This window comes from Silurus aristotelis (assembly GCF_946808225.1).
Source record: "Silurus aristotelis genome assembly, chromosome: 3".
NCBI lineage: Eukaryota > Metazoa > Chordata > Actinopteri > Siluriformes > Siluridae > Silurus > Silurus aristotelis.
This window is the reverse complement of record NC_139576.1, coordinates 26,821,550-26,844,315: the sequence shown is the minus strand read 5'-3', so window position 1 is coordinate 26,844,315 and position 22,766 is coordinate 26,821,550. Positions and strand designations below refer to the sequence as shown.

The window sequence follows — 22,766 nt, the reverse complement described above, 5'->3', positions numbered from 1 at the left end:
TAGACTGTAAAAGGGGATCACATATCATAGTCATTAGATCAGATTTTTAGTGGACACTAACCGCATGGATTAGCAGTAGAGAGAGACTTTAAAAAAAAGTCGTAGGTCAGATACTTTTAACTGTCTGCTTTGTACAGTTTACACTGAGACAGTTTGACCTGGGTGGAGCGCCACTCCAACTTCATTATCAGCATCCACAACAGCGTCTAACATAAAGGATCAAACACATAACAGACATCCACCAGGGATCTTAAAATGTATGTAAAGCTTAGTGTATTTTGTTTCCACTTCATGCTTGTTAAATTATTTAATTTTTACGAATCATTTATTTATGGTCATATTCATACTGATTTTGCGCAACCTACGCTTTTTTGGTAAAATCAGTGTTGTTAAGTATATTTGCATAAGACAAATATTTGGTGAAGGCAGGTCACGCACACAACAAAGTTTTGTTTTGCGTCTCCGTTTATGGCCTGAACAGAGTGTGCTATATATACATATGGGGTGCCATCATTGACTACTGTCAGCAGCTGCCTGTCTGTTGCTAATTAAAGCTCTGATATGTAACATCAGGAGAGTCAACATAGAGAGGAGCATGAAGTTTCTTCACAACGTTCTGTCTCAGGTCTCTTCCCTCACTCACGTCTTACCGTTACTGTCCATTCATGGTGGCCAGGATTTGTGATCAACACTGCTGTGTTGTGCTTTAACCTATTAAAAGGTCTGCCAGGTTCTTGCTGGAAGAAGTTGTGTTCAATAGAGAGACGGTAAGAGACCACACACAATTGGAGATCTTGCTCAGACCCCTCAGACCCATCATGGTTGATTCAGTCCAAGGGTTTTATATATATATATATATATATATATATATATATATATAATAAATCTACTTAATTGTGTGAGTACAACTAAGCTCACCTGCACAAGATACAACAACATGACAAAGATGGCAGATTAACAAGGTTTTATATATATATATATATATATATATATATATATATATATATATATATATATAGAGAGAGAGAGAGAGAGAGAGAGAGAGAGAGAGAGAGAGAGAGAGAGAGACACACACACACCGACACAGTGCCTTGTTCATCTGCCATCTTTGTCATGTTGTTGTGGCGTATCACGTTTGTGGTGAGTCTTGTGCCACTGAGCCTGGATGAATTTTGACCGGCAGGCTAATCTTTCCTGCTGACAGGACCTCTTCCATCTTGGTTGCAGTTGACAAGATTTTGTGTTGCCAAAGGCCAGCACTCGTCACTGTTCGCCTGCCTTACATGCTGTTCCACCAGAGCCAAACATAGGTCGCTAATCGCCACGGATTCCTCGTAATGTCTCACTATTCACTGAACCCCCATGTTAATTTACTTCACTCGCTGACAAATATTCCTCTTATTAGCAAATAGCGCCGCGGTATGCAAGATAATCTTGGCCCGGAGTGAGTTACTAAGATGAAATACGTTGTTATTGTGAGAATGCAGGGAGTGGAGGGAATACTGCATGTTTAGGATCCTGTGGGTGTGGTGAACATGTGTTTTCAATTAATAACTTCTGTCTCAAGACAACTGTTCACTATTTAAAAAAATAAACAAAACAAAAAGTTTGAATAACCTGATATTGAGAAGTATTTTTTTTCTACATTTTTACATAAACAGATTGTTTTTGATTAGCAGGGACCATTTACGTTTCTGTAAAATTATTGTGCATTTAAAAGGTACCAAGGCTCGAAAGGTTAGGAAGCATGTTCCCTATGTATTTATGCAACAAACTAGGTACTTTAATGATATGAAGATTTGCTCGGATTGAACAAATATATAAATATACATATTATATAAATATATGTTCCTATATTAGTTTATACATATATATATATATATATATATATTTTTTTTTTTAATTATAATTTTTTTGTTATTCTCTACCTTTTTAATGCTTAAATGTTGGACAGTCGTACAAAGCATTTCACTGCATGTCGTACTCTGTATGTATGTGACAAATAAAATTTGATTTGATTTGATAAATGTGCAGATTTTACACAAAATTACACATTAGCATTAATAACCGTTTTCCACACTCTTGGTCATCTGTAAATTTGTTTCTTCAAATAGTAGCTGAAATACTTTGCCATGCCTCTTGTAAAAATTGCCAACGGTGTTCTTCAGTAGTTTCTTTCTAACGTCGTGATCCGGTTCATCCCAGAGAAGTTCAATAGGATTTAGCTGCGGTGATCATTCCATGAGCTTAGACGTGTTGTTGTGTGGCGAAGTTGATTCCAATTAGTTGCGGTCCAGTCTGCATGATGGAATTGCATGGTCTTGAAGTATGGAATGGTTACATGCTGGTTTAGTGTTCCTTTTACCCAGAATAAGTCTCAAAGCTTTAAACTACCACCTCCATGTTTGACAGTAGGTGTCTCCTGTTCTAGGTGTTTCCAAACTTTTTTTTATCCATATAAATATGATTGGTGCCCAGTAAGTAATTTCAGTAAGAAATTCATTTATTAGGGGAAAATATTTGTATTGTTTCTCCAATGCTACTTTAAACATCAAAAGTGTGTTTTAAAACGTTGCACTTTCTATGCTAACGATGCATTTCGAATCTCGTACAACTTACGAGCAAACTATTTCCAAAATTGATGCTTATGTTTTTTTTTGTTCCGTTCCGGTTTTGTCTAGGTGCTCCAGTGCATGCGGCGTCAAACTCAAAGAAGCCACGCAACCGCGGCTTTTTCCGCAGTCTCTTCTGCTGCATGTGTCATGACGAAACAGATCAGCTTCCCGTCAACAACAACGCGCCGCTCCTGGTGGAAGAGAATGGAACCATCTCAAAAGTAAGGCTCAGGCGGAGATTTTATAAAGGTTTCAATAACCGTTCAACTTCTTTCATTGTTTTGCTGTAGGCTATGGGAAAGTGTGTGCTTAAGATGATCAAAAGCCACCTGATGAGGAGTGTCGTTGACGAAACCGAAGCCTTGGGGTTTTTTTGCTTTGTATATCCTTTTACTTGTTAAAGTCCCCTGGTGGTCTAGTGGTTAGGATGCGGCACTCTCACCGCTGCGGCCCGGGTTCGATCCCCGGTCAGGGAACCATCCCCAGGCACTCTTAGTTCCGGTCCCAAGCCCGGATAAATGGGGAGGGTTGCGTTAGGAAGGGCATCCAGTGTAAAAACATGTGCCAAATCAAACATGCGGATGATCCGCTGTGGCGACCCCTAATGGGAGAAGCCAAAAGAAAGTTTTATATCCTTTTACTTGTTAACATCATTATTCTCAGTGGCCAAATATTTATTTGGTGGCCATCAATTGTATTGGAATCGACTAAATCACAATTGCTTCCACTCCCTAAACAAGCCAAGCTTACTTCATTTAGGCTGTGTAAAGTCGAAGGAATGAGTCTTTATAATCTGCAAAGACGGCAGTAGAACATAACCCACATGTTGCTGTGTCTTGGCATAATTCAAAGCTGCCCATGACTCAATTAAACCCCATTCTTGGAAAACAACATGACCATTTGTAACTAGTAGGAGATCAGGTGGTTAAGACTCTGCTGGGGGGGTCTGTTTCAGATTTATGCCTTACTTCAGCTTTTAATAGTGATTTGATATTCTGGGAGTTATTTGTCACATCTCTGAAGCCCCCTAAAATAAATCTGTAGGTCTCCTGAAGGCGGGCTGAAGCATAGGCAGGACTTAGAGGTGTCGATCTGATCTGCATGTCATGTCAATATGTGCACTGCTACAGATGTCCCAGGCAGCCTGCCGGCTCAAGCTTACGAACTCGCAAGAGTTTTCTCAACAGGCAGACGTAGCCGACTCGCGTCTGCCCTCTGGGCTCTGCACACTTCACAGACCAAGCAAACCTGTTGCAGAATGTCTGGAGTGTTTTATGGCTTCTGAGCTGTGCAACTTATGCCAGGACACCGAGTCACTTGTGGAGAGCAATATCACCAAATACTTGGAGTCGTGTGCCTTTTTTTAGGAGGGCACACACTGAAGATAATATGCCAGCCGAACTCTGTTTTGACCCATCAAAGGTCTTACAGCAAGACTGCCCTACGAAGGAAAGTAAGCATTTGGAAGTTGCAACAGAATCGAGCATGAATTCTGCAGAACGGAAAACATCTGTCGATCATACAGTGCAGCAAAATGTCTCCGGACTGACGCCACCTGATGGAGATTATGCTGAAAATGGACAGTTTAGTGGAGAAATAACAAAGCAAGACAAACTGGATTGCTCTGAGATTAGCAGTCTGTCCGAATTCGACTTGGAGCACTGTGAGTCTTTTTCAATAAACGGCGATTTTTCGCATTTGATTGAAAACAATAAACGCTCCGAATGCAGCGCGGAGTCTAACGTTAGCGACCAAACTGAAACGGAAGAACGTGAACCAGAGACCTTGTTTCAGACCACGCCTGAGCTTTGTATGCATTATGAAGATGTTGATACTGAAATCCAAGCGCTGGTTTTATTGGACCTCGAAATGCTTAACGAGCAGGAAACGAAATCCGAACAACATTCAGAAGAGGACTTTAGTGGTGACGGTTCTGATGTGATCAGTGTTTCGGATTCGTATGAGCAACACGGTGAACAGGACGATCAAAATGCTGTGTTTGAACTGGATTATGAACCATGCCCATCCTTCGAACAATGTGAGCTCAACAATCAAAACATGCCCTGCGAGTGCCATACCACACATTTTGAATCATCTGAAATGTGCCAGGCCTCTCAAGAAAGCATGCCAGCTGGACTCCCAGGGTCCCTTGAGCAGCAACCACCTGCCGGACAAATAGAAACCACATACGACAGCGAGTTAACTCTTCGCAACATTGAAGGATCTGGTTTAGACTCATTTGAGAGCTCCGTACAAAGCCAGCGCTCAGATAGCTTTGCTGAACAGACTTCGGAGTTAAATCAGAGCTTTGAATATTATAATGCACAAGAGTACAACCAGATGTCTTTAAATGACACTGTATGTTTTGAGGCACTAGAACAGTGTGCAAGTTGCGGAAAATACTTTGAGAAATGCGACATTCCCGAACAGTGCGAGTCCTCTGATCCTGCTCAGAATTCCGAAGATCCCCAACACAGCGAATCTTTTGAAAACCCCCTCGAATTGTGCGAAGCCTTTGGAACACAGTGCTCCGTGTTTCACACCTCTGAACTCCCCAGAGAAAACCTTCCTATAGAACTTAACCCAAACAAGGTAAGAAAGCGGACTGAGCGCGATATGATGTTTATCGGGTCAATGGAAACCTTCGAGGCTCGTTGGATCTCACAGTTTCTGGCGGTTGACCATCACCATAATAATACCTTGGAAAAACAGGATCTTGAGGGGCACTCTGTTGCAATAAATGAGCCAAATAATGAATTGCTCTCTAGTGGCAGTAATGCTGAACCTGAACCTGTAATTGCACACCTGGATACCACTGGTGAGAACAGGGTGCTTTGTGAAGAGTGCAAAATGAAAGGGATAGGGGAGTTAAAATATGCCATGTCCTCTGAACTGTTTGAATTTTGTGACATGGAGGCTGAAACATTTGACTTTGAATATGATGAAAGCAAAACTGGAGAGTCGGTTGTCAACGGAGCATCAATAGATGAATGTAGTGAAGAGGAATACTCGGACTGTATTGATAGCAAAAGCCAAGGCAGTGCTGAAACAGAGGAGTCATTTAAAAGTTTGATCGAAGAGTCTGAGGAGATCTATTCTCTTCAAACCGATGATGGCGAACTTTTAGATGATTTCCACGAGAAAGATGAATGCATTGCGAGACACAGACAGGAGTCATATGACATCAGTGAAGGCCTTAGTGATACCCTCGATTCAGATACACCAGATAGAGTAGAAGAGTATGAAAATGCTCAGGAATTCTGCTCTGAACCCAAAACTTCACAAAAAGAATTATATAAAACCTATGCAGAGGTACTTTGCTTTGGATTACACTTAGAAACAGTTCAAAACATTGAGCCCTTCCTTGAAGAAGCAGTACTCCTCGATGAGGAGGATTATGGATCTGAACTTGATGATGAAGATACAACAGAAACTCAAAACCACTCCTATGAAAATGAAAACGTTGAATCTTTTGAGGAAATGATTGCGCCTGAACTCTCCGAGAGTGAAATTTATGGACTTCCGACTGCGGATGAAAGAATTTACAAGCAAGATGCATCAGATCCCAGTTCTATTCAGAGCGAGAGTCACGAACAAGGAATCTCGACCCTTGAAACGGTTGCTGAACATGACAGTATTACAGAAAGCGAGCTCTCTGAAAAGTTCACCGAGTTTTCCAGACTGGTGGAAACGGAAGTTCAACACCGCCTTGTGTCTGAGACAGGAGTAAATGAGAGCATAGCTGAAAATGAAACTTTGACTGATGATGACCAAATAGATGAAGAAAATGACTTGGAAGTTATAGATGAAACAGAAGGACTTCAGAGCCCTTGCTGTGGTGAGATAGAAACATGTGAAGATGTAGACACGTTTGCTTTTTGCACCGAAGAGGTTGAAGCTGATGTTGAAATATGCACTGAAACAAACGCAGGTGAAGATCCCCAGAATGACGCCCTCGACTTACCGATTGCGCAGAACGCCTTGGAGTTGCATTCGGATGAAGATCCTTGCGTAGATCCAGAGCCACCAGGGTGTCCTAGTATCGCATTAGAATTAGCAGAAACCACAGAGCGAAAAGACGATCCTCCACCTGAAAGTGGATGCATCGGAAAACTGGACAAAATAATACACCAAGCCGTGCAAAGTACAACCACCGAGAACAGCGAGCCAGATCACTTTTTCAAGCTAGCCGGTGAAAGCGCAGCGTATGAACAAATCGAGGAGGACACCGAGGAGTCAGACGACGAGGATTATCCCGAGTCCTGCGATTGTGAATTCTGTGTGCAGTCTATAGAGCAGGTACAGTGCTTCAGAGTCGTGTGTGCTACTGTAAGCGAGGTAGTGCGTGCCGAGGGCAACTTTGCAGCTGGTGTTCTTTTTGATTTCAAAGCATTTTTTGCCACTTTTGTTGGAAATGCATGGGTTTTGCCTGCAGAGTTGTATGAGGAAAATGGCTTTCACAACACTAGAATTTTCAATGTGTAATGGCGACAAAGATTTTAAATGGCAAACAGCAAAACTAAATGACGCCTCATCCTGGGTTAGGGCTCCTATTCCACACCACGTGGCTTGTTATTTAAGTCTGGAGCTTTGAAAGATTTGATTTAGTGACCCCTTCCTCAGCCCACTAATGAACTCTTGACATTTTTTTGAGTGACTGTTTGGAGCTGGGTTTTCTGCATACGTGCATGCTATACTCTTTTCTCCCTTAGGGGGAAATTTTACGGTCATAAGCCCGTCATGGCTTTAGCTTTTTCTGATCAAGGATCAGAGCTGAAGAATGAAACCAGTCAAGGAGCTTGCTTATATCCCGCCTTAAGGTCCCTTGCTTCCATAACCTGGCTTATTTACTCATAAAATCTTTTTTTTTTTTTCTTTTCAATGTTTAACATTATTGGTTTAATGGTTTCAGCCATTGTATTATGTGCTTGTTCATTATGCTTAGAATGCTAATGGAAAGTGTACAATTTGCTTTTGTCGATAGTCAGACTAACGAAAACTCTTAATTCCCAAACCAAAATGTATTCCTGAATCCGTTCACAGGTGCCTGCCAAGCCGCTTCTTCCGCAGAGCAAATCTAAAGACGCGGGAAAAATTTGCGTAGTGATCGATCTGGACGAGACGCTAGTGCACAGTTCGTTTAAGGTAAGCGAAATCTTGTTTTGCACGAGTATGACGCCTGCACGGCACGCTCGAAAGAGCACGTGCGTACTGTGGTTACGGGATCCGATGGCGTGTCGGATATCTCGACGTCACCGTTCATCGGACTTAACACGGAGTTTCATAGAATTAGGTGTCGGATATCTCCGTGCAAATAGGATTCGAGCGACAGACGGAAAATGCGTACTTCGAGCAGTACAACCGATTCCTGCAGCAGAGTACCGCGACCCACCAACGTGTAGACACACCTCTGGTCAAGTAATTCCATGCCACTTATTTAGACGAATGAAGGTCAACGTAATACTCGAACATAAATCTTTTAAGTAAATTTGGATTTATGATATAAAAATTTTTTTTCCGAATTTGCAGGTTGCTGTATGCTGTGGAATATTAGATATTGTCTGCTCTGTATTAAAGGATATCAAGAAGATGGCAAAAATTTGTATGTGTTCCCTAAAACCTGGTTGAATAATGAAAGATTTCAGTTCATTTAGGACCCAAAAATCCGAGTTTTAAATCATATGTATGCAATGTAATGCAGTGGAACCCCATTGTACAAGCATAATTCTTTCTTAAAAATTGCTCGTGTGTCCATTTGCTCGTATGTTCGAACTGATTTTCCCCATAGGAATGAATGTAAAAGTGATTTAATCCGTTCCGAGATCTCATTCGATCGCTTATTTCTGCACTTAAAAAGTATTTGTAGCCTATTTTTAAAAACAAATACACCACAAACTACCGTAATATAAACATAATTTAACACTTACTCATGTGATAGTGGTTGATTGCGTGCGTGAGACGCACATCACGCTCATAACCTCCTCGGTTTCCATGGTAATTCTATTTACTTTCGTTTTCACAGCACCATCACTGATTTTCTTGGGAGACTTTTTTCAAGATTTCTAGTGAAATAAAAATATAAAACTAAAAAAAGTTACTGTGGGAGAGCGTATGAATACAGGAGCCACTTTTATTTGTTTTTTTTGTGTCGGTCTACTTAGAGCCCCACGCAGCACACGCACACACACAGACACGCTCTCCTCCTTAAATGCACCCAGTGCCTTCGAAATTTGCTCGTGAAACAGGGTAAAATTTTGCGAGCGAGTTTGCTCGTATCTCCGTTTGCTCGTACTAGAGGTTGCTCGTACAACGGGGTTTCACTGTACCTTTGTTTAGGTTTAAGTGAGAGGGATAAAAGAAAACAAAACAACAACCTTGTTTTCTTTTTCCAGGCATTAAAACGCATTACATCAGCGAGCAAGTATGCGAGGCTGCAAAAACAAAAAAACAGAGCAACGTGTTCTTTTTTTTTTTTGTGTGCTGTGGCGTTCACAATGACGGCGTAGAATGTTGCGTCACCGATGACAGTTAGGAGTGTCAGCAATGCCACTTCTTTTACTTCAGGTCTCTGTATCGCCTCTGTGAGAGTATGTTTGTTTTGCATAAAGTTCATCTCGGGCTGATATTTATCTTGTTGATTTGTGGTTCTGCTGTGCAGTTTTATCGCTCCCTACTTATGATTGGTTACTTCACAGACCGTAAATGCAGCTCACGGTGGCCTCATCACAAGCTTTTCCTCCTGATTAGGTGAACTGTTGAATTATTTAGGATGTTCAGTGGTTATGAGTTTGAAGGGCGCACGTTTTTCAGAATGATTGAAGACAGAGTGTTGCCGCAATGCAGCTAAATATAACTCACGTGCGTGTGAGTGCACACACACATGCACACACTGTAGTACAGTGTGGTATAACCATGATGCCCTGCAGATAAGTGTTGCCTTTCATGAGGTATGATTTTATAATGATGTACACAAAATGCTGATAAGTAAATCTTACTGTTACACATAGGGTTAATTATGGGTTAGAAAAATGAAAGAAAAAAAATTATATATATATATATATATATATATATATATATATATATATATATATATATATATATATATATATATATATATATATATATATATATAATTTTTTTTCTTTCATTTTTTAAGTAATTTTTTTTAAGTACTTTTTTTAAGTAATTTTTTTCTGGTTTGTTTATCAGTCTTATCCTTTTATATATATATATATATATATATATATATATATATATATATATATATATATATATATATATTCTGTTTTTTCTTTCTAATCTATCTGTCGCTTTATTTGTGTGGTGAACTAACCGGGCGGTCTGCTGTTTTCACAGCCGGTGAACAATGCTGATTTTATCATTCCGGTGGAGATCGATGGGGCTGTACACCAGGTGAGATCATTGACATTATTTGTACCAGTTTGATTGACCAGTGGATTCTGTGTAAAGGGGAACCTTTGATGCCTTTTAAAAAAACATATTTTTTTTCTTAAGGATTTAGGGTAAAAATGTCACAACTTTAATAGCAAATCTTATATTCGTTTTGCCAAAGATCTCAGTAGTGTGATGAATATGGTGCATTACGAAGATGGAGTTCAATATAACGGTAATCCCCCGTTTATCGTTATATATTTATACCATTTATATATTTATACCATATAATATGGTGACATTCCAAAACCGTTTTTTTCAACATAAAACTCCATAAAAACAATTCCCTGTAAGTTTTTTTTTATTATTATTGTTTAAGCCGTAAATCGTCCTCTCACACACTTTTAAACACACAGAAAACATTTGCAAGAATATAGCGAGATGAATTTTGGGTAAATTAGTAGAAATACGTTACACTGTATCACATTTATAGTGAGCACATGTACCGTACAGTGTACAGTTCTGTAGTAGCGTAGCCTATGCGTAGATTCTCTGCTTGTTTATTGGTTGAAGTGTCCTATGATGTCAAAAAAGTGGCGTTTAGGATACACAAAACCGCATTCTTTACTGTACTGTATTAACATTTTACTTCCTTTTATAATTAATTATTAAATTTTTATTAATAAATCTCATTATTTCAACATAATTGATGAAAATAATTCCCTATAAGTTATATTGGTCTGTCGTGGTATCTGCGAGAGCCCGGGAAAATCAGCCAAGCAAATTAGTTATGTGGCAAATGCAATTCCGTAATAAACCCTAGACAAGGAGCGTATTATAATGTATTATAAACCTTGTAATTGCGTTCTATCTGTGATTACTCAGATAAATGAGCAACTTTGTTTATGAAGCTGTCTATCTGTGCACCAGTCATTATGTCATTAAACAATGCACTTGATCAGAATATAATTATATTGAATGGAAATGGATGGATTTTGTATGGAAGGATATTTCGGACAATATTCAAATATTCTATTTGTAATTGCGTTTTTTCCCTATGCAGATGCATAAATTGTGACATGATCCAAACGTAACCAAATCTGTCAGCTTTTTTCACTTTCCAAAGGCTTTCCAGGCTTTGGGTTTGATTTTCCAAAGCCTGGCACGGTCTGCTTTTACGTTTGCACCAAAAGCGGCCAATGTTTTTGGGCGTGTTTGTATTGGGAAGTGATGTCACTCACAGTCGACAACCAACAGGAAAATCTGGCGATTCTATTTGAGTTTAGGCAGGCTACACACGTGACCCAGAGAAAGTTAAAAAGCAAACGTGGTAATTAACATTGTTATTTAAATATGACATGTTATAACTCGTAGGACATGGGAAATACAGTTGCAAATGGGGTTTTTTTTTTCCATTTGCAATTTGACAGGTAATGCAAGATTTATGCGTCACAATTTATGCGTCCACATATGGAAAACGCAAACGCAATTACAATTTGCAATTCCTTTTGAATATTGTCTGGAATGTCCTTCCATAATTATGGGTTGTGTGTATTAAATCTCAACTTCACTCACCTGAGGTATAAAGATAACTAGGGAGAGGTATAATCCACTTACCTTTATTCATGATGGTGTTTGCTGTAGCTGCTTAATAATAGGTATAAGCATTAGAATTAAATGAGAAGATACTAAGCTTACCAGGCTGTGTGTATTCCAGTAATTGCATAAAAATACACTTGCAAATAGGTGTACAAATGCCTTTCCGAGGTTAAATGTATAGTCCTTACTACAGTTTTTTGTCGTTGTTGTTTTAATAGCATCATACAGTAGTTAAGAACGCTTTAGCCATGTGCTTTACTGTGTTATTGTAAGGTGTATCGCACCAGTGTGCTACCTGACAGCTTCATGGCTCTCTCCGTTGATGGCTGTGAGCAGCAGAAGGCTATTTCTGTGCACTGATGAAATGGCACAAGTGTCTACAGCAGAACCCAGCACACTTTAATCTATGGCCAGACCGTACTAGTCCAAGTCCTGAAGGTGTGACACCCCAGGGGGGTTCTTTAAGGACAGATCCAGCCCCATTCTGGAAGACAAGAACGGACTTTGGCCCGATTCAAGTAATCCAGGATAGGCTTGTGATGTGGGGAAAGCCTATTCAGGATCACTTGGTTCAGGAACAAGACCACCAGCTTCAAAAATACATTTGGCCGACGCTGCTGTAAATCGAATGTGTCACGTGAAGTTTTTGTGTTATGATCTATACTTGATTTGATCCAGTGCCAGATTGTTTAATATTCCTTTGACCATTTTATGATAAAACATTTATGATATAAAATGCAGGCATTAATAATGTTCAGTTTTGCAAAACTGTAATCTATGCTCTGTTTCCCTTCTGATCCCAGGTGTATGTACTGAAGCGACCTCATGTCGACGAGTTCCTAAAGCGGATGGGCGAATTATTTGAGTGCGTGCTGTTCACTGCAAGCTTAGCCAAGGTAAAGGCTTTGTGCTGAAAATCCCCCCCCCCCCCCCCCATTTTAAACGTATTCAGAAAAAATGTCCATGTAGGCTACTTAGAACAAAATGGGGTGCTTAAGATATGTTACACTGTTGTTTGCCACACCACCATGAAATGCTTGAAAAAAAAAAAAAGGGGACTCTATGATGGTGCCAAATGAACTATTCCCCAGCTATTTACAACCTAGTTTATCCAAAATCCAGTGGGTGGCACAACCCTAGTGAGTCTATGCAGAGGAACACTACAGGTAGTAATGTAGAGGTGTGCCCAAACTACCGGTCTAACCAGCACCAGTTGGAACGGTATAAACAACAGGCTACAGTAGTGGTGTACAGTGATGAGGTTTATATACAAAAGAGAGGGTTTTGTAAACTCTATCTCATGTAAAAACACACAAATTCTTTTAGTGATATCAACATCACTGACTGGTGCAGCAATTCTCAATGAAGACAGCATCTGTAATTAGGACAGACAAGATAGAAGGGAAAGAGAATGTTAAAAAAAAATCAAACATAACGCATCCCATACGAGTGTATGAACTTGAATAGTGGCCTGCAATGAGTTTTTCCCCTCTTGTACCTAGCATTAATCAGATTCATTTCATAAGTGAAATCTGTGTTGTCTATTAGTCCAGTTACTGATTTGTGCACTCCCAAACAGTGTTCTGTGTTTTAAAAAAAAAACATTGAATGTAGTTTTTGCTCGTCCTTTGCAGTATGCAGATCCCGTGTCGGACCTGCTGGATAAGTGGGGTGCCTTCCGCTGCCGTCTCTTTCGAGAATCCTGCGTGTTTCACCGTGGAAACTATGTTAAGGACCTGAGCCGCCTGGGCAGGGACCTCAACAAAGTCATTATCGTGGATAACTCTCCAGCATCATACATCTTCCACCCAGACAATGCTGTATGTCTAGTGTATATAGTTTATTTCTCGTGTATGCATATATATTTATTTGTTTATATAATGGTTTGACAGCTTCACCACCACCCTATTCTGTTATTTAAATACCTCCAGGTCCCCGTAGCCTCTTGGTTTGATGACATGGCCGACACTGAGCTGTTGGATTTGATCCCGTTCTTCGAGGGACTGAGTAAAGTGGACGACGTGTACGCTGTGCTCAAACAGCAGAGGACTAGCAGCTAACGCGATCAACGGGGGGCAGCTTTCACCACGCGGCCAGGGAGGCTGGCAGGGGTTTGGAGCGCCACTTCCCTGCTACACGGGATCAGCCGCCGGCTCCTCTCCTCTTTATCACCTACCCAGAATTCCATTTTCGCAGGAGGTTTGTCAGAGAAACATAGAGTTGATGGAAACCTGGTATGGCTAGAACGATGGAACTGCAAAAGACTGCTTTCTCTCACACACACACACACACACACAAAAAAAAAAGAAATGTATCAATTTTTTAACACTTGAATGTGTGATTTCTTCTTTTGTAACTTTTTCACTTTAAAAGGTAAGGTAGAGGGAAGCCCCATTTAAACCAATTTATCACTGATTTTACATTGAAAAAGGATTTCTTTTTTCCTTCAAAGACCACATAATTGTGCTGATTTTCTAGAGAATCGTGGCAACATTTTGGCAAGTAGCCTCACGTTTCACAGGTTTGACATGCAACAAGGGCGTTTTAAAGATCGGATGGGTTTTTTTTTTTCTAGGAGGAACTCGGAGAACCAGAATTTCTCCCCAGGCATTATTAATAAGGAGCCAAGGGAACTTAAGGATTCATTCCAAAACTGGGTGGGGATCGAGCCAAATTCTGGGCTGTCACCAAACAGATGTGCATTGTTAAGTGACAGCATTCTGCTTACGTTTTTTTTGTCTACTTTCTTCGGTTGCGTGTAAGGGATGCGACATTCATTAATAGGCCGATCAGACTGCAGTGTCTTTCTCTTCTGAGTGGAGAAGAAGGGTTCTGTAGAAGGAAACTCGTGTGTGGCGTGTGGCATCCGTTTTCTGAAATTAGAGAATGCTCACATTGTTTATTAAAAGCTCCAAAAGACTAAAACATTTTAGTACTTATTGAAGAGCTCCAAACTATCAGTTCCCTTTCCTGCTTTCAAGAAGATAATCTACATTAGTAAATTCCTCATTGGTATCTGCAGGTTGTGTAAAGTGTGTCTTCGTATAAGGCAGGAGTATAAGACATAGGAGTCGAGTGAAACATGAGTTGACTTGCCAGAATGTCAACGTTGTTCTTTTAAGGCATTTTTTGACCTAGTGAGGATGTGCAGTATCACCAGAAATCACATAGTATACTATGCTTTCTCTTATTATATATATTTTTTTCCCTTAAAAAAAAGCCCAAATGTAAACGGTTATTAATTCCTTTCCCTGGTTTTGACTTTGTATGAAAGGGAAGCAGGAAGGACACTTTCGGTAATGAGGGTGTAGAGTGGATAAGGGGGCTACCTTTAAACAAAATTGACACAGGGCATGCTTTCATTTCCTTCACTGAGGTGAAGTCAATCTTTTGTACCCCAAGTGCTCTTTATCGAATCCGGTTTACACTGTGCAAATGACCGATTCAAATTCATAACCGTAAGCCATTTAAGTATATATTATTAAAAAGAAAAAAAGTATTCTAAAAACCAATCTTTCCAGTCGAAGTGCATTTTGTACACATTAGAAAAGCGCCTTAATCATTATTCGAACTGTGACACACTTTCTGGAGCGAGAACTCCAACTCGGGTGCCTTAGAGTCGGACATGCAGCTTTCTCTGCCTAGCAATGCCAATGAATGTGGACATTCTGAGTTTACCTTAGCACTATGGTCAGGTGGACTTTTTCGCAAGTGTTGACGCTGTGATGTTTGACGATACGTTCGGACAGGATAATCAAGAAAAAGCAGGAGGACTTGATTGCGACAATGATGATGATTCAGCTGTTTGTATCATTGGTGTTTTGTCCTTTTTTTTTTGTTTTGTTTTAGAATTTGTACAGGCATGATTATGGTAGGGCCATGCTGATTTTCTCTACTTACGATAATGAGTTGTAGTGCTGCACAAAGCGAAAGAGAAACTGGCCTGAGGATTTGAGTAATGCTTCTTTTTGAAAAGCACATCTGGTGTCGTCTATTATATGTATTTAAACTTGGCCTCGTATTTGCTTATTGTTATAGAAAATCGCATTGAACGTCTAAATTACTCTAATGTATTTATTACATCAGGTTTCCTTTTATACAAGTAGAGAGAGCGGTACTACCTGCGGATTTGACATTTTAATAGGGCAAAGAAAAGAAGACTACGAACGATCTAGTGGCTAAGACTCCAGGTGCATTTAAAAAAAATATATAAAATGTTTTATTTACTGTCGAGGATGTAAAAGTTCTCTCGGAATGCAAATAGTGTTGACGCAACGGCAAAATTAAGCTAAATCCCATATTTGAAATGGTACATTCCTAAAGGCTTCATCAATCTCATAGATCCATCTCACTGGTCTAAAACAGCGCTTATTTATTTTCCTAGCTTAATATAACCCGTTTCGCTGGTGTCCAAGTCTATGCTCCCCAACCCCCCCGGTTTCTTAATAACAGTAGTTAATGTACGCTAAGTTTTTGTAACTGAAATCTCAGTAGGAGTCCGTGATTGTTTTTAGCGCTTGAAGATATTGTCATTGTAATAAGCAGCATTGAAGACATAGCAGTGTCTTTTTTGTTGTTTTTTTTTGTTTTTTTTTAGCGCAGCACCAGCACCGACGTACACTCAGAGTAGAATATGCAGCACAGCCCTAATTAAAAGAGGGACAGAATATCTGGTCCTGTGTGTATAAAACGTCTCAGGATACCGCTAGTGATTCAGGATCCGCCCTCCTCAATCAGTGAAAGGTTTCTCATCAGGGTAGAAAAGACATGATCCACTCCACAGCGTATAGGCGCAAAAGTGGTTGTATAAAATCAGATGTATCCATTGTCTCGATTTGATCTATAAAAGTGTATTATATATCAGCAATCCTGTTTCCAACATTCTTTGAGTTTAACACATAAGCCAGGCGTTTCCGTATGACTCGTGATTCCCTGACGTTTTAGAAGTTATGTCTCCCCCTGGAGTTCAGTTGTAATGCAGTGTTTTATGACTTTATCACTACAGTTCTTTTGTATGATATTGTATGAGTCACTATGCAAGTAAAACTGATAAGCAAACAATCATCCACCCATTCCTATCAGCAATTATCAGTGACGCTTTTCTTTTCTGCCCTTATTTTAATGTAAAAAATTTTTATTTTTTTTTCTCAAAAAAACAACTCTTTAAAAGCGTACCTTTGAGAGCTCAGAAAATTAACGTGAAACTCCAATCAGGAATGGGTTCTAGATTCAGTCGAGTTTAGCTAAGATACTAAAGCATAGCGTAATCATATTTACTGCCATTTAGCCAAGTCCTGATTTGAGTTTTAAGCGTCTGTCTGTATTGATGTGCTCAAGTACAAGAGTAACACGATGTATATAGCCATTTATTTAACATGTGTACCCATCTGCTTTTTCATTTGTTATACTGTACTGCCCCCATGCTTTACTACATTTAAACAAACACCACATTTGTCCCAAACCTCTGTATGTCTGGTAATTTGTGTAGGTCAAAGCAAATTCAGCATTAATGGGTAGAGATGTTCTGTTTCCTTTCTTTCGTTTTGTGGAATTTTTTTTTTTTTTTTTTTTTTTTTTTTTTTTTTTGGAAATAGGAAAGCCACGTTTAAATTAAGTCGGCTGTAACCTAGTCTTGAAACTTTTGTAATTATTATTTGCATTTGACTGTACTGAATGAGCTATACCATAAATGAAACTGATAAAAAAAAAAATAAATGATTGTGTTTTTTTTGTGAGTGAGACATAACGCAAGAACGTAGAAACAACACAAAGCCTCGCTTGTTAAAGTTAATTTTATTGGAGGTTATATGTAAAGCAAAGAAACAGGACCACTGCTGGCTAGAAGAAACTTTTAAAAGCATGGATGGAGCAACGGGTCGTACCGTTCAACAAAACATTTCTATTCGCCGATCATACGGGTTTCCTACTAGTCTGATGAAAAGTATTGATTTATTCGAGATTTCTGACATGCTATCGATATACTAGTGATCAGTATTCAGCCTTTCTTTGATAACCTTTTGGCCCAGTGCTTTTTGACACCTGTGTAAACATGTATCTCATTTTCATTCACATTCCACAAACATTTCTTTAGAAAAGGCATTTATACAAAGGACAATGTACATAAATGGAAAAGATCTAAACAATTACTTCTCAATCAATTTTAGAGTTTATTCCCCAAACAAAAAAAATTTAGCAGTGTTCTTTGGTTTCTTCTTTAGGTTGTGCACCAGGATTAGTGAACCTCAGCATACAACCATATAATCAGTTATTGGAGAAATCTGACTTTGCTTTTTGTACATTATGTCCAATCAGAACACAGCTTTGATACGCCCATGCTCTAGGGTGATAACTGCTAACTGGTTATGCCTCTCCTATAGCCTTAATAATAGGATTAATCCAGTCAGGTGATGACGCCACCAGTGCATTGAACCTGATAAACGAAATAATACCATGTATTTACTGTTTTTAAGGTCTAAATACTTTATGTTCTGCTGTTACATCATACTGGTCAAAACACGTCACAAGTAAACACTAGAATACAGCATGTTCTGTTTGAAAAAATGAAAGACAAAAGGCAACTTCATTGGCTGGCCAACAGCTGATGATGTGGTTTAATGCTAAATTACATTCCTCCAGGTGTGAATCAAATTGACACTGATATTGGTGGTGACCTTTTTTTTTTTTTTTTTTTTTTTTATTGTCCAAGTCGTAAATCATGTATTAGTGATGGATTCCTCTCATCACTGCAACTTTAGCCTACTGAAAAACATTATAGCAGGAAAAAAAAAAATCTCAACCTATAACGAATCCAGATCATAGAATTTTTAACAGAAAGAAAAAAAAAAAAGTAGTATTAGTTATAATAGATCCAATGAAAACTCCCTGCTTACAATTGCAGAAATCGCAAAATAAAGCTGGGTCCATATCAGGAAGGGATTATCTGTAAAGGGGAGAAGACACATGAAATAAACCTGGCTATACTTTAGTGTATATTTAGTTATTCAATTATGTACAGTCTCTGTGTACTTTATTTATGAATGTGCATTTGTAATCATGCAGAGCAATGCATTCCTCCATCCCAGGGGAATACCTGAAGAAACCGTTTAGGAGCTTCAGTTAATGTTTACATCAAACATTGGAATGAAGAAGAAAGTGTTATCTTTGTGTCGTACTTTGTGGCATGGATGTTGCTATGAGTTTAGTATTTCAGAACTGCTGATGTCTTGGAAACAGTCTATTTTTTTTTTTTATACAGAATGTATATGAACGGCTTATAGGGGAAAAACAGCTTGGTGATTAGAGGTCAGAGAAAAATGGCCGTGGTAAATAGAAAAACACAAACCATTGATGGTGAATTCTAACAACAAAGACCACATCCTGTGAACCAAGAACAAGAATCTGAGGCTATCGTGTTCACAGACTCTCAAACTGGGCAGCTTAAGACTGGAATGGAAACAGTTCATTTTTCCCCCTATATATTCTTTCATTAAGGTGTTTCCAACTTTAAAAATGTAATTCACTTAAATGTTTATTTTTTTCCGTTTATTTTTTTCCCACACATTTCTTGACAAACTCTAGAGACTATTGTGTGTGGAAATCCCAGCCCATCTTGAACTAATATCCATGCTATTATTAAAGTCAAAGATCACAAATTTTCCCATTCTGATATTTGATGTGAACAATACCTGAAGTTCTTGACATTTTTTTTCCCGTAATGTTGTTACCATATGATTGGCTGTTTAGATAATTGCATGAATGTGAATTAGACAATGTCTTGGCCAATCAGATAATCACTTGGCTAACCTTGTAACAGAATCAGTGGAATGAGGGATACTATTCCACATTATACATACAAATCGTACTTATTAGAAACAGCGTGCTTTTCGTAGTGCAGTAAAATCCATTCACTGTCAATTTCTATTTAACAAATGTTTTTAAGAGCATTCAGAAAAAAAATAATAATTTGCCTATATTCAATCATAAAATGTATGATCATATGCTTTATATTCACTATTCTACAAACTATTAATGTTTACTGTGTTCTCTAGATCATGAGCTTCCAGATCAATTCTTATAATACAATGGTTTAATGTGTGCTTATCATAAAATGTTTTTTTTTTAGGATCTACTCAGCTTGACTTACTTTTTGACATGCAGGTTTGCTGTGCTCTTGGCCTTTCCTGAATCAAACACCACAACACCATTCATGTCCTCTGTCGTGTGCTTCAGGGTAAGCTTGTGCACTGTCCCCATTTTCTCCAGGAGAACTTTGGGCCCAGGTTTTAACACCTCTCCATTTAGAGTCCATACAGGTGATTTCAAAACAGGCACAGAGACCTCACACACAAAACATGCATCCTCTGGAGAGACCACCTCCATATCTTGAAGCTCCTGCACTATCAGGATTGGCTGGGCTGATGGAAGCACAAGCAAGAGCACAAACATCATTTAGGCACAATGTGAGCACAGTATCATTTCCATTGCAGGTTTAGTAGCATTGCTGCTTTCATTCATTTATTTATCTACAATAGCCACTTCATCTTTCGCAGGTTGTGGAGGATCTTGGACCTATTTGAGGAGAACTAGGTGCATGGAGAAAGTAGTTCATCACAGTCCAACAGTTACAAACATTTGCACAGGGGCAATTTTGGAGCACCCAGCAGAAACATTCGGAATGATAAAAAAATTACTTTATTTTACAATGTTTTTACCATCATTCTGGTCTCAAACTTGAACAGTTTAAAAACTTAATTCATAATCTTATCTTTAAATCTCACAAAAAGTGCATCTATTTATCTATCTATCTATCTATCTATCTATCTATCTATCTATCTATCTATCTATCTATCTATCTATCTATCTATCTATCTATCTATCTATCTATCTATCTATCTATCTATCTATCTATCTAAATGTACTGTGATTACTGAACACCACAAGCATCAACACAATACATACATGGAATTATCATAGTGATTGGCCTGTCCACTTGAATATGGCATATTTATTATATCTTGCTTACTTAATACAAGCTTTATTACCATATTCTACAATCAAATATCTTCAATTAGTTTAAATTTGCAGCATAACATAGGTCTGAATGTATGTCGGAACATTTAGGAAACTTGAACTTTGGTACTAGAGGGCAGCACTGACATTAAACATATTACATCTATTACAAAAACTTTGCAACCATCACACCCATATGTTGTCTGATTTACAAGTTATGCATCTTTGAACAAAAGGTTGGAAGCACACAATTATATAGAACATTCAATGTGACTAAAAGGCATGAAGTTGCTCCAGCATGACATTATTCTTTTTCACAAGGCAAGCTCCATGAACATATGGTATGCAAAGTATAAAGAGCACCTGACCTAAATCGGTCTGAACACCTGCGGGATGAACTGGAACACTGACTGCACTCCAGGCTTGCTTTTATTGGTTAAACTCACTAATGCTTGTGTGGCTGAATGAAAACAAATTAACAGCTACACTCCAAAATCTAGTCGAAAGCCTCCCTTAAGAGAGTGAAGATTATCATAACGGCAAAAGGGACAGCATTTTGTGTGTGTGTGTGTGTGTGTGTGTGTGTGCGTGTGTGTGCGTGTATGTATGTACAGGTGCATCTCAATAGATTAGATCATTAAAAAGTTGATTTATTTCAGTAATGCAATACAAAAAGTAAAACTTGTATATTATATGGATTTTTTTTATTATATAGTTTGTATTTCAAGCATTTATTTTTTCTTGAGGGGGAGTGGTGGCTCCAGTGGGGGGAGTGGTGGCTCCAGTGGTTAAGGCGCTGGATTACTGATCGGAAGGTCGGGGGTTCAAGCCTCGGTATTGCCAAGCTGCCACTCTTGGGCCCTTGAGCAAGGCCCTTAACCCTCTGTGTGCTCCAGGGGCGCTGTATCATGGCCGACCCTGCGCTCTGACCCCAGCTTCCAAGCAAGCTGGGATATGCGAAGAACAACATTTCACTGTGCTGTAATGTATATGTGACAAATAAAGGCTATTCTATTCTGGCTATTCCTTTATTATTATCATTTTGGCTCCCACCAATTCATCCAAAAAGAATTAGAATACTTCAAAACATTTTCATTGAATTCTTTGCCTTCTGGAAAGTATAATTGCTGCCTCAATTCGGTGTGGCATGAAGGTGATCAGTCTGTGGCACTGCTGAGGTGAAGCCCAGGTTTCTTTGACGGTGGCATTCAGCTCATCTGCATTTTTTTGGTCTCATGTTTCTAATTTTTTCTCTTGACAATAACCATAGATTCTCTATAGGGTTCAGTTCTGGTGCTTTTAGTGCTTTTGGCAGTGTGGGCAGGTGTCAAATCCTGCTGGAAAATGAAATCAGCATCTCCATAATGCTGGTCAGCAAAGGGAAGCATGAAGTGCTCTAAAACTCCCTGGTATATGGCTGTGCTGAGAGGCTTGACCTGATAAAACACAGTGGACCAACATCAGCAGATGATATGACTCCCCAAACCACCACTGACTGTGCAAATATTACACTGGACCTCAAGCAACTTGGATTCTGTGCCTGTCTTCTCTTCTTCCAGACTCTGGGACCTTGATTTCCAAATGAAATGATACATTTCCTTTCCTTTCATCTGAAAAGACGACTTTGTCCCACTGAGCAACAGTCCAGTCCTTTTTTTCCCTTTGCACAGGTAAGACACCTTCGACGTTGTCTCTGGTTCAGGAGTGGCTTGGCATGGATACATCTGTGCGTGGTGGCTCTTGAAGCACTGACTGAAGTCCACTCTTTGTGAATCTTCCCCGAAACATTGAATGGGCTTAGTTTGAACTTTTTCTACAACATTTTTTCCTTCCTTTCTACTTTCCATTAATGTGCTTGGATACAGCACTCTGTGAACAGCAGCTTCTTTAGCGATGACCTTTTGTGTCTTACCCTCCATGTGCAGGGTGTCAATGATCGTCTTCTGGGCAACTGTCAAGTCAGCAGTCTTCCCCCTTGATTGTGTAACCTGAACCAGACTGAGATACTATTTAAAGGCTCAGGAAACCTTTGCAGTTTTCAGAGCCTTTCTAATTAACCTTTGGAGTTAATTAGTTGATTAGAGTGTGACACCACGAGTCTCCAATATTCAACTTTTTTACAATATTAAAATTTATATATATATATATATA

The 22,766-nt window shown here is 39.1% G+C and overlaps 2 protein-coding genes across 14 annotated transcripts in view; one reads left to right on the top strand and one right to left on the bottom strand.

The window, feature by feature from the left end:
• Positions 1–17,321, top strand: part of ctdsp1 (CTD (carboxy-terminal domain, RNA polymerase II, polypeptide A) small phosphatase 1) — a gene marked incomplete at its 5' end in the record, with an annotated part of 30,353 nt that extends 13,032 nt beyond the window's left edge. Inside the window, 6 exons of one of the 2 annotated variants that reach the window (XM_083537659.1) lie at positions 2,682–2,836; positions 7,659–7,760; positions 9,972–10,028; positions 12,410–12,502; positions 13,241–13,426; positions 13,538–17,321. In XM_083537659.1, the coding sequence (XP_083393785.1) occupies positions 2,682–2,836; positions 7,659–7,760; positions 9,972–10,028; positions 12,410–12,502; positions 13,241–13,426; positions 13,538–13,666 (722 nt within the window). In that variant the 3' untranslated portion in view covers positions 13,667–17,321. Of the gene's footprint in view, positions 1–2,681; positions 2,837–4,004; positions 6,915–7,658; positions 7,761–9,971; positions 10,029–12,409; positions 12,503–13,240; positions 13,427–13,537 lie in introns of those variants that run through there. The other variant, XM_083537658.1, reaches the window with a different exon arrangement.
• A 957-nt stretch (positions 17,322–18,278) lies between these two features.
• The window catches only part of obsl1b (obscurin like cytoskeletal adaptor 1b), a 36,466-nt gene continuing 31,978 nt past the window's right edge, over positions 18,279–22,766 (bottom strand). For 11 of the 12 annotated variants that reach the window (XM_083537414.1, XM_083537421.1, XM_083537423.1 and 8 more), the window contains 2 exons: positions 19,750–20,020; positions 18,279–18,546 (listed from right to left, as the gene is read on the bottom strand). In XM_083537414.1, the coding sequence (XP_083393540.1) occupies positions 18,543–18,546; positions 19,750–20,020 (275 nt within the window). In that variant the 3' untranslated portion in view covers positions 18,279–18,542. The remainder of the gene's footprint in view (positions 18,547–19,749; positions 20,021–22,766) is intronic. The other variant, XM_083537419.1, reaches the window with a different exon arrangement.